At 38.2% G+C, this 11598-nt stretch overlaps 1 protein-coding gene across 1 annotated transcript; it reads left to right on the plus strand.

Moving 5' to 3' along the window:
* The first annotated feature begins 103 nt into the window (after positions 1–103).
* On the plus strand, positions 104–11005 carry znf330 (zinc finger protein 330). Its single transcript, XM_041983665.1, has 10 exons — positions 104–190; positions 552–699; positions 790–809; positions 902–972; positions 2893–2969; positions 4825–4951; positions 5048–5152; positions 5306–5352; positions 8798–8915; positions 9579–11005. The coding sequence occupies exons 2-10, from the start codon at positions 580–582 to the stop codon at positions 9854–9856; spliced, it is 963 nt and encodes a 320-aa protein (XP_041839599.1). The 5' UTR covers positions 104–190; positions 552–579; the 3' UTR covers positions 9857–11005.
* Positions 11006–11598: the final 593 nt, after the last annotated feature.

An 11598-nucleotide genomic window follows, 5' to 3' on the forward strand; every position in this document is an offset into this window, starting at 1 on the left:
TAATAATAGTTTATTATGTGCCTATAAATAAAGCAACTCTTTGGCGTTTTTAACTAAAGTTAACTGAATCACACACGTCCAACAGACTGAAAGAACAGTTTTCTCCTTGCGGAACTATTCGCTCTGGATTTTGTTTCAACGAACTCCTTTTCCGGACGGACGTGGAAGTAGTAGCTGTACAATCCATTAGGTAAAAACTGTTTAAATCAGATTAATATCTCTAAAATGAAATGACGCATTAGTGCAACACCAACGAACACAAGTGGGGTTGTTAGTCTAAAACTTCGTGATTTACAAACGGTTTAGCTCGCATTAAAAAACAAACAAAACAATATAATTTACTTGCTGTGGGGCGGCAGTGACTTGGAAAGCTAGCCATCAAATGGAAACATAAGAAACTTTACTTTTCGGTCTTTTTCAGTAGATGTTCGTCCCCGTACATTGTCATCTGCGTATGCGACTCACTTAGCGAAAAGCCAGGCTTGTTCCTAATATCATGATCATACATATATAATATCATACAACCTAGCTGTGGTTTGGCCTTTTTGCAGGTGAGCTACCAGCCGCCATAAAGCAAAAATGCCCAAAAAGAAAACTGGAGCTCGGAAAAAGGCCGAAAGTCGTAAAGAGCGAGAGAAACAGATTCGAGCTAACCGGGAGCATGTTGACGTGGCCAAACAGCCCTGTAACTCCAACATGGTAAGAAGCTACACTAACAGTTGGATATAACACAATTTGTACATTTCTCAGGTCTATTTCTCACTGTCTTACTTTGTCGTGTTTTTGTAGGAATGTGACAAATGTCAGAGGTAAGTGTGTATCGTTACGGACAACACACCATAAGACTGCTTTTTACGGGTGAAAAAAATTAACTTTTTGTTTTTCTTTTTTATCTTGGTAGAAAACAGAAGAACAGAGCATTCTGCTATTTCTGTAATTCGGTGCAGAAGTTGCCTGTCTGTGCTCAGTGTGGTGAGTACCCTGCAGCGATTTTACTATGTTTTTATGTGGATTATAAGATATATTTTAAAATTTGTCACTGAATTCTTAAGTATTATTTGTCAATCTTATTACACCACAAGCTTTCCTTTTTGATACTCATATCACAGATCTTTTAAATTAATTAATTAATCAATTCATTTTTATACTGATTATTCCAATTCAGGGTGGTGGGGTGCTGAAGCCTATCCCAGGAAGTAGTTGGCAAGAGGCAGGGTATGCTCTGGACAGGTCGGCAGTATATCACAGAACTAACCGATCCTTTTTTATAATAAGTAATGTCTCAAATTACTCTTAAAATATTTTTTTTGCTCCACATATCAAGACCAAAACAAAAAAAAAAAAAAAAAATTTTTGGCAGAAATATTCAGACTCCCAGAGATTGGGTAGGAAGTGTTGGTGCACACTTTCAGTTTTTTCCAGAGATTGCTCCACTTGGTTCAGATTGGTGGACAGCTTCAAAACTTTCTCAGCTTTCCTTAGTTTCTTGGTCATATGCTCTGGATAATTATAGTTATAAATTTAACCCTCTTCCTCAGTCTGATGCTTGTCTTTGCATCTGTTTCTCAGTTCTGATTCTTGATTGCTGAAAGACGTCTCTTCAGAGTGATGTTTGACTGTAGGGATGATAATGATATGGTGCTCAGTGCCTGTTTCCCCACCCATCTTTGAATCTTGTGGCTGGATGGTTTAACTTTACAGTGGCAGCCTACTGTTGTTCAGGTGCCTTTTTGAAAAATCCCATAAGACTGTTATATGCCTTATGGTGGGTAATGGCTTCTGTCTGCACTCTCTTTCATCATGGAGTAATCACAAGAGTGGCATATTGATAGCTGTTCTCTTATAAGCTTGGGCCATTTCCACAAAAGGACATAGGATGTGATTTCATAGACGAATGCATGTCTTTTCATTGATATCCAGTTCAGTAATTTACAGCAACTGCAAACTGCAGAAGCACCTTAGAGAATCCTTAACAGAAGTACGACGCTCCACAGCTCAGATGCAAATGTTTTCTCTTTAGGGTCTGAACTCTGATGTAAATAGGATCTTTAGGTGTTTTAGAAAATGCTTCTAAAATCTGGGTTTGCTTTGTTTTTGGTTAAGAATTTGGTTCAAACTAAAGAAGCGAGCAATGATTCGCTTTATTTTAAAATGAGTTTGAAAAATGTTGAAAACTTGAAAGTATGAAAGTAACTTGTTTTCATGTATAAAAAAACATAATTTTGCAACATCTGGCCACTGATGGTTTTAGTTAGTCATTATTAAAGATGAAAAATCAAATTTAGTTGAGAGAAGGTCAGAAAGACGTTATTTTTGTCCCCTAACTTAAGTTAAATTGCAAAAACACTTAACTTTTTTCAGTGCGTCACAAGCCGTTATACGGTTGACACTTCCCACCCAGTTTTTAATGTGGGGATGGAGAGATCACAGGAAAGACACACAGTTTAGCTTCAAACTGTGAGACTCACACCCATGTTGTCCATGGTGTGCCGGACCTCTTGAAGAATGGCAGGGTGACTGATTTGGAGTTTTTGATTGATGTGCAGGGAAGACATGCTTTTTAAATGTTCTTAAAATTTCTTTAAAAGTGAAACAAAAGATTATGCAGCTGGTGCTGTCTGGTTAGTAGCTTCACTTATAGCAGGTAAACCGTGACTCACATGCAATTTAAGTTATTGTGACTTGAATAAAAATATATATTGTAAAGTAGTGCTCCTGAGTGGTGGCATACAGCACTCAGTGGCAATTAACCTCTAAATGCCTCTAGAACCTTTGCCTTACCTGTTTAGAACATAAATTGAGTAGTTTTAATCTTTTCATACTCTTTATTGATCTCTTAACTGTGATTTCTTTTCCTCCATCTCTTTCTTCTGTTCTTTTAAATATTCTTAGGCAAAACCAAGTGTATGAAAACGTCAGACTGTGTTATCAAGCATCCAGGTGTCCACAGCACTGGAATGGCCATGGTGGTGAGTTCATTGCAACATTTTTGGGTTATAAACTTGCATAGCACAAATAAGTTTTCTTTTCTGATTCAGTACTGTTTCATTAATGATGAAGATGCTTCTCTATTTTCTTAGTACATATGCTGCAGTAAATATTTGTTGTTTTTAAAGAACAGGGATACTGCAGTTTAATGGAGACATGTCTGTTTTATGTACATGTATCCAGGACTCAATAATCTAAAGATAATTTCTTTTATAAGAAAAAGTGAAAGTAAGCTTAAGCTAGAACACTACCTGCAGTAGTTATTGTGTTAATGCTCCAGCAGGTCCTACAGGTTTGGTAGATTTGTTAAGCAATAACACATAGCAATAAGACTGTTGACGGGGTTATTTGTTTTACTTTGATGTATCTTGATCAGGAGATGTGGAAAATTGGCTTTCAGGCAAAAACGTCTCTGGACGCTAACTTGAATAATAAAAAGAATTTTCTTACAAAAGTTCAGACATCAAAACAGATTTCTGCAGCAAAATCTAGAGGTCCCAAAACCAGAACCAAGACCTAAAGACCTGATGTGTCGTTCTGTCTTATATGGGGTTTAAACAAAGAAAATTCCTCAGTCCTGTATCCTCCAATCATAGAGTTTGCCTATAGGATGCTCATTTGCATAGAATGCATGTTCGTGTGTGAATCCAGTCTGTAGGACAGAGAACCTTATATGGTAAAAACTTGAGTGTGTACCATACAAGTGCTATGCTTAGATCCCTCATAATTCCCCTCTTCGGGACTGGAATTAACAGTCCCGAAAAGAAAACAAACTATATAAGACTCAAATTAAATAAACATATATGAGAGCCCCAAAAGAAATCATAAAACGCCCAAAAGAGGCTAGTCGACCCATCGGACCCCTCCGGGCCTAAGTCCTGCCTAGCATTTCTCACCTCCCGAAACAAAAAATAAGCACTCGAGGTCACCCATATGTATCCACATACTAAGAGTCACAGAATATTATCTATTCGCCTAATGTTAAACCCCGTTTATGTCTACCTAAAAAGTAAATGCATAGCAATAGCACGCATAACATCATAACAAATTCAGATTAATACAGTATATGATTAAATATGGAAACAAAATAAGGCAAATAAAAATATATGGCTCCGAAACCTCCAGATGGGTAGACTGATATGGTGATGATGTTTCAGTCCACAGATGTCATCGCGTTGACATTCAGAGTTCACTGTCCATGTTTAGTGTCCTTATATATACTTTTGAGTCCACTCAGAATGTTGGGGCCTCTGAATAACTAGCCACCCACCAGGTGGTCGTCCCCATGTTTACTGAGAAGAGAGAAAAAGAAAATTCCTCAGTCCTTTATCCTCCAGTCAGAGTTTGCCTATAGGATGCTCATTTGCATAGAATGCATGTTCGTGTGTGAATCCAGTCTGTAGGACAGAGAACCTTATATGGTAAAAACTTGAGTGTGTACCATACAAATGCTATGCTTATATCCCTTAACTTCTTTATATTTAAAATACATGTTATCCTTAGAAAATTGTGTCTGTTATCACAGTTTTTTTTTGTTTTTTTAAACTTATGCCGTTTTATGCAATTACAGACTAAATGAGTAATGGCCATAAATGTATACAAATAACATACTATATAATAATGCTAAAAATATATTCATGAAAGTCCAGGTGCTCCATAATCAGTCTGGTTGTCTCAGTTATTTACTTTTGCTTTAATTATTCAGCTCGCATTAAAAAAGATGTTCACAGGTTGAATTAACACTGAATCATGAAATACATTTACTATATATCTAGAAAGAAAATAATAAGAAAATCCTTGTGGACTGATCTTGTAATTTCTTTTTTGAACCTCAAGGGGGCAGTGTGTGACTTCTGTGAAGCCTGGGTATGCCATGGCAGGAAATGTTTGAGTACTCATGCCTGTGTGTGTCCCCTGACTGATGCAGACTGCATCGAGTGCGAGCGGGGAGTCTGGGATCATGGTGAGACGCCCCACCCCAACTGTTGTGTTGAATTTCACTTGTTCATATCAATGTGACCCTAAAATTCACCCTAGGTTTTTTGTAACTTCTGAACAGGAGGTCGCATTTTCCGGTGTTCTTTCTGTCACAACTTCCTCTGTGAAGATGATCAGTTTGAGCACCAGGCAAGCTGCCAAGTCCTTCAGGCAGAAACATTCAAATGTGAGTCATTCTCTTTCACCTGATGTCATTCTGTTAATATTTGTGGTTAAAGGGAGGTTTATCTTTTTATTACAGAGGATAATATCTTTAAGATGTGTGCAGTGAAGAGAATGTAAATGTGTTTATAGTGTTCTTTATTCTCATGTGTTATAGGCGTTTCCTGTAATAGACTGGGACAGCACTCCTGCCTGCGGTGTAAGGTGAGAGAAAATCTGCATCGCATCGCATAATAATCCAGTATTGGAACATTTCATTACATGTTTAGCTGCTCTGTTGACAGCAGTAAGAATTTTGCTTTAAAAAAACTAACCAAAAAAGCTACACCCATCTTATCAGCTTACATCACAAGTTGTTTCTACAGCAAAGAACAAAAACAGGAAAAGCATATTTGAAACAAAAGCTTAGGCTCCTTTCTCCTAAACAGTAGCAAAGAGCAGGCTGATACAGGCACAAATAGGACGGACAGGGAGGCAATAGGAGAATAATGCATCCTCCGCTTTGTGTTGAAATACATACCCTTACAGGTAAAATTGTGTTTCCTAGATTATTCTGGTTTATTTTGACTCATCAGTGTGAGTTTCATAAATGTAATTTAGGCTTAATAAACAGGAGGTGTAAATCTCAGCAACCTTAAAATTAGCACAGCTGAATTATGTATTCATAAAGAACTCTGTAGCTGTAACACACTGCCTACCCAATACAGCTTTACAGTGTGAAAATGACAAAATTATTTAAACATCTCACAGCTGCCCTCAGCGGTGTAGTCGCTTCACATTTTCAAACCTCATTGTGGATTTATTTTCCATTAATGTCTGAAATGTGCCAAAAACCACAGAGGACAGAAAAAAGCTACAAATTTTAAATGTTCTGATAAGGTGAATAAAGATTGTTTTGTAGACTTGACCCTGAAGACCTGAGGGATCTGGTTTGTTTCATAATGAACCAGAAGATCCTGAATGTATTTTGGCTCTAAACCAGGCATGTCAAACTGGTCCAGCAAAGGGCCGTGTGGCTGCAGGTTTTTGTTCCAGCCAGCCAAGAGCACACAGTTTGACCAATCAGCTGTCTGAAGACTGAGATCAGTTGATTGAATCAGTCAAATCTGGTGTGCTGCTGCTTGGTTGGAACAAAAACCTGCAGCCACACGGCCCTTTGCTGGACCAGTTTGACATATGTGCCATTCAGTGCTTTCTAAACTGACAGCAGGATTTTGAAGTAAATTCTTTGATAGACAGGCAGCCAGCATAAAGGTTTGAGGACTGGAGTTATATGATGCACTTTCTTGGTCTTAGTGAGAACTCAAGCTACAGCGTTCTGGATTAGTTGCAGCTGTCTGAACTTTTTAAGACCTGTGAGGACAGCATTACAGCAGTCCAGTCTACTAAAAATAAATGCATTTTTGTTTTAATCTTGCTGAGTCATCAGTACTTTAATCCTCAATATGTTCTTTAAGTTAACTGAAGGAGGTTCTGGCACATCTAGTCTTTAATTTGATTCATGTAGTGGATCAGTGTTTGGTGAAAATGGTTATGTAGATTTGTATGTCATCGGGGTAACTGTGCTGACATTTTGTTGTTTTTCATCATTTGAGCGAGTGGCAGCATGAAGATGTTGCCTTGGGGAACCCTAAAGGTTATTTTAGTTCACTTATATTTATAGTTACTTATAGACACAAAGTATTTGCTGTCTAAATAGGACTCAGAAAAGTAATTGCAGTGCCAGAAAGTCCTGCCTCAGTCGATCTAGTAAGATGTTATGGTCGACCGTGTCAAATGCAGCACTGAGATCTAGTAGTACCAGGACTGAAATGTTTCCGATATCTGAGCTCCATCGGATGTCATTAAGGTCTTTAATGACATCCGATTGACTTTAACTAGAGCAGTCTGTGTTGTGGTGTGGCCGAAAACCTGACCGGTAGACATCAAAACAGTTATTTAGTATCCGGACGTTGTACAGCTGTTGAAATACAGCTGTATCTATAATCTTGCTAAGAAAGGGGAGGTTTGATATCGGCCTGTAATGATGAGTCTTAAGTTTTTCTTTTTCAGTAGTGGCTTGATGATGGCTGTCTTTATGCAACCTGAAACATTCCTGGAAAAAACCCACTTGGCAGGGCATCAAGACAGCAAGTGGTGGTTTTCAGATGTAAAATGATCTTATCCAGATTTTTAGGACTGAAGAAAGGTGTGTCATGGTGTTCATTTCTCCTCTGAGTGGGCACATTAATGACATATGTCCTGCCCTTGGCATGGAAGCACTGACTGACTGCCTGATTTTCTGAATATGGCCAGTAAAGAAAGAAGCAAACTCATTACAGGCCCTGTTGGATAGAAGTTCGGGGGTTACTGACACAGAAGGATCAGTTAGTAATGATAGTAATGATATCATTGCTAAGAATTATTGCTGTTCTTAGCAGTGATGTCAGAAAAGAAAGATGGGCTCTTGGGGGCTGCAGCATGTGCTCTTCAGTTTCCAGTGCCAGTGTGTAGGATGTATATGGATCTAAAGGTAAAAATGATTGCCAACTAAAAAAACCCACTTCTACCAGCACCAGTGAAAACTTATTCCAAAGGTCCAGCCTAGAGCTGGCGTTTGACTTGTCCTTTCTGGGTTACTGCAGATAGGTGGTAGTGCAACATGGTTGTTGTTATTGCTGTTGGATTTTACACAGCTTAAAATACAGTTACATGATATTGCATCTGTGTGATCGCATGTAGTGCTTTAACTGTTTTAAAAGTGCAGTCGTTGGTTGGTGTAAACATCCCCTTTACTCACCCTGGCTGAGAAGAATCCTTTCTCAGTTTTTAAGTGATTAGAAATAAAATCATTCCCCTACTGACAGTTAATCTAAATTTAGGCTGAGTAGGACAAATTAAGCTGGTGTCATCATACTGACATACTGGCTATTGTTGCTGTGGTAGTGTTGCACAAAGAGATTATGACAAATTAGTAAAGTGAAATGGCAAATTAAAAGCCTGCTCAGCCTGTAAAAGAAAAGCTATATCATAGAGGTCTTTAATCTGCATGTAAAAGGGAAAAGAATATGTAGAAAAGGAAGAGGAAGGAAGTAAGTTTCTATGTTTCTTATGTTGCCTTGGCAGCCAATTTACACACAAAGGAGCAGAAAATTTTCTATTGGATGCTGCTTTCAAGGAAAACAGTCGTTCTGTTTTCTGCACAAACATGCCCACACTCAGCAACTCTGGTCTGTATGCAGGAGGGGAAATCAGTAGTTCCTTGAATGTTCTGTTGCATAATTTTCTCACTGCAGTTGACATCAAATCAAATCAGATTAAACAGAAAATATGAACACAACTATTTTTGTGACGCTTACTTTTCAAGTGATATCTTAAATAAAAATCACATTATGTCAACATTCAACAGAGTTAAACTGTTTTATGAATTTATATATTACACAAAAAGGTCTGAAGAAATGTTGCACAGACACGGTGTGACATCCTAACGTTTAAAATACAAAGCCTTCAAATCGCATTGCCATTCAGCTTTTAGGCCTAAACAGCTATTTTACTTTATTCCTATATTTTTAGAAAGCATTGCAACCGTGGATCAAATGTGTGTTGTTCTGAAACATTTCGCTGTGATTGGTGGTTTGATTAAAATGTTAACTCTGCTGTGTCCCTGCAGGCTTGTTACTGTGATGATCACGCTAAGAGTAAGGTCTTCAAACAGGAGAAGGGCAAAGCTCCACCATGTCCAAAGTGTGGCCATGAAACGCAGGAAACCAAAGACCTCAGCATGTCCAGTGAGTCTCACGGCAACTCGGCTTGTTTTCCTTCCTGTAAAGCTGCTGTTTCGAAGAAGTTAGAGCATGTTTGAGAACTGGAAATGAAACTGAAAGAGTACAGAGAAGTTATTGGCAGATTAACTTATTTCCTGCATGCATGTACAACTTATCCACAGCAGAAGTCTTTCTGCTTTTATGACATTGATTTGTTTTTATTGATATTCATATGTCCATTTAGAGGGTGGGATCATAATATGACTGTAATGAGAAATCCTATGGAACATGTTTGGTGGTTAGACTGATGTGTGTCATGTGAGTGGCAAATTCATGCATGAGGTTAGGAGATGGAGCCAGGACCACTCACAGTCTGAACACTGATAGTAGAGAAGTTAGGAGATGTCTGAAAGGTCTGAGATGCCTTGGGGAATCTAAATAAGAAAGACAGTGATAAAATTGCAGTGGGATTTAGAGAACAAGGAATACGGGCTGATTGATAAAATAAGGCAAAAGGATTTTTGGAAAAGAGAGGGAATGTGGAAATTGAGGATGGAATTATTGGGGTTTTTTTTTTTTCAATTAAGGACTTAAACTTTGTTATGAGGCCCAAATTGACGCATGAGGATGTAAATGAAACTATAGTGAATATGAAATACACTAACATGACCCGTATGTCCTCCGCAGCTCGCACCCTGAAGTTTGGACGGCAGACCGGTGGCGACTATGACTATGACGACGACTATGACGGAGCGTCAGGGTATGATGCCTACTGGAAGAATGTGGCATCTGGAGGAGGTGGTCAACAGGACAACTATGGAGAAGATGACGACTACGAGGAAGATGAGTATGAAGAGGATGACGATGAGGAGGAGGAAGATGAGGAAGACGAGGAAGAAGAGGAAACCGCTTCAGAATCCCTGACTGAGCTAAAGTTAGACGAGACTGTTGCCCAAACTACCTAAACTACGACAGACTGGAGAGTCTGTCAAAGGGGAGAACACTGTGTGGGGCTGTGTTGATCCTCGAGGTTTACTTCAGTAATTAGAGGGATATTTCTTTGTTTTTATTGTTTTTTTTCCCTTTGAAGTAGGGCGGCTGTGTGTCGTATTTATTAGTCATTTCCTTACCTGGGTTAGACAGTAATCAGAGCAAGCTTATTTTGAATGAGAAGAAATGTCTACTGAGCTAGACTAACAGCTACTCAAAGGAGCCATGAAAAGAGTCAATTTTGCCAACTTAAAAAAACCAAACAAATCTAAATATTTTTCATAGTGATTTTAGCAAGAATTATGTTGTGGATTTTTTCACCACTTCATGTCTGCATCAGATAGCGGTTGAGTTTGTCTACATTCTTTCTTAACTGCAAAACATCCTGGTTACAACATGGGTTGAATTATGTAAATCCTGTCTGTGTAACTACATTATGTAAAAGTGACACACTTTAAAAATCTACAATAAAATTTGCTCAAACCACTAAAAAAAAAAAAAACCTCTGAGGTTTGAGTTGGTTTAGATGGCAAAATATTCATCCTTCTATGCCCCTCCTTTAAGTAGGTCTCAACTCCCCTGTGTCAGGTAACTTTTTTTAACTTATTACATAGTCCTCTGGCTGCTACTGCAGGTCAGACTGACAACTCATCAGGACTACAAACAGCCACACCTAAAAAACAAACAACTATCCCTTTAAAATGGACACTGAATACAGACAAGATGACACGTCTACATGCAAGTGGATGGTATGGAGTGTGTATTCTGATACTTTCAATACCTTTAAGAAAATGCTGTATGCTCCCATTCAGTGGCTACACATGAATCTGTACAGACTAAGAGAATAAAGTAGCAGGCTCAAGTGATAGCCTGTTTAAATCAGGAGCTAACATAAAATCATTTCATAAGTTATGAATTTAACTACTCCTGGAATGAGTTTTTTTCCTCCCTTGGGCTGCTGCCAAAACAGTTGATTTTAATAACCGGTTCAGCAAATTGCTTTATTCTTTTGATGTTATATTGAGGCACAAGTGTGTGCTGTAAATGAATTTTGATAGATGGAAAATCTGATAGCTCACATTTGATTCATTTTGGCAAATTGCATCAGTCCCTATTCCTATCTTCTTTTAAAAAGACAAAAAACAAATTTCTGTACACATTCAACAAATAGGGCTTGACTTACAAAGGATGGAGTGCTAGTTAGGCTAGTTAGGGCACATCGCTCAGCACCAGGTCATAAAGTTTATTGCTCTGACAGATTTTAGTTTTCTGCAGCTGCTTTCAGTGGGATTTTATTGGCACTGTTAACACCCATTGGAAAGAGAAAATAAATAAGATGTCGCTTTTTTTAAAAAATGTTTCTTTTAAGTGATGCCAATGTTTTTTTTACTGGCTTTGAAAATCAATTTTAATCCATGTACCAGGTGTTTTTCACCAAAGGTAATTTACATGCCTTCCCTTTCTGTTTTTTGTTGCCTCGCAATACTGGGCTAGTATTAAAAAGTGTCATAATTATTCACAGCTTCACACATTATTCCACCACTTAATCAGCTGTAAAACAACATTTTACTTGGCACTTGTTATGTATCAGGTTCACTGCAGGGAGTAGACTCCTGTCAAAAATAAAAGGAAGTGATTTTGAGAAATCGCTGCAAACCATTTAAACAAAAGTAAAAGAGCTCTGGGACAGTTTGGTAAGTTAGAACTGGAAGCAGCT

Source organism: Melanotaenia boesemani, chromosome 4, assembly GCF_017639745.1.
Source record: "Melanotaenia boesemani isolate fMelBoe1 chromosome 4, fMelBoe1.pri, whole genome shotgun sequence".
NCBI classification, from domain to species: domain Eukaryota; kingdom Metazoa; phylum Chordata; class Actinopteri; order Atheriniformes; family Melanotaeniidae; genus Melanotaenia; species Melanotaenia boesemani.

Excerpts from the sequence above, each read along its gene's own strand:
- znf330 (XM_041983665.1), top strand. The coding sequence starts at position 580 with ATGCCCAAAAAGAAAACTGGAGCTCGGAAAAAGGCCGAAAGTCGTAAA. Across the intron at positions 5,153-5,305 it reads TCAGGCAGAAACATTCAAAT|GCGTTTCCTGTAATAGACTG; the intron begins GTGAGTCATTCT and ends CATGTGTTATAG. Across the intron at positions 8,916-9,578 it reads CAAAGACCTCAGCATGTCCA|CTCGCACCCTGAAGTTTGGA; the intron begins GTGAGTCTCACG and ends TGTCCTCCGCAG.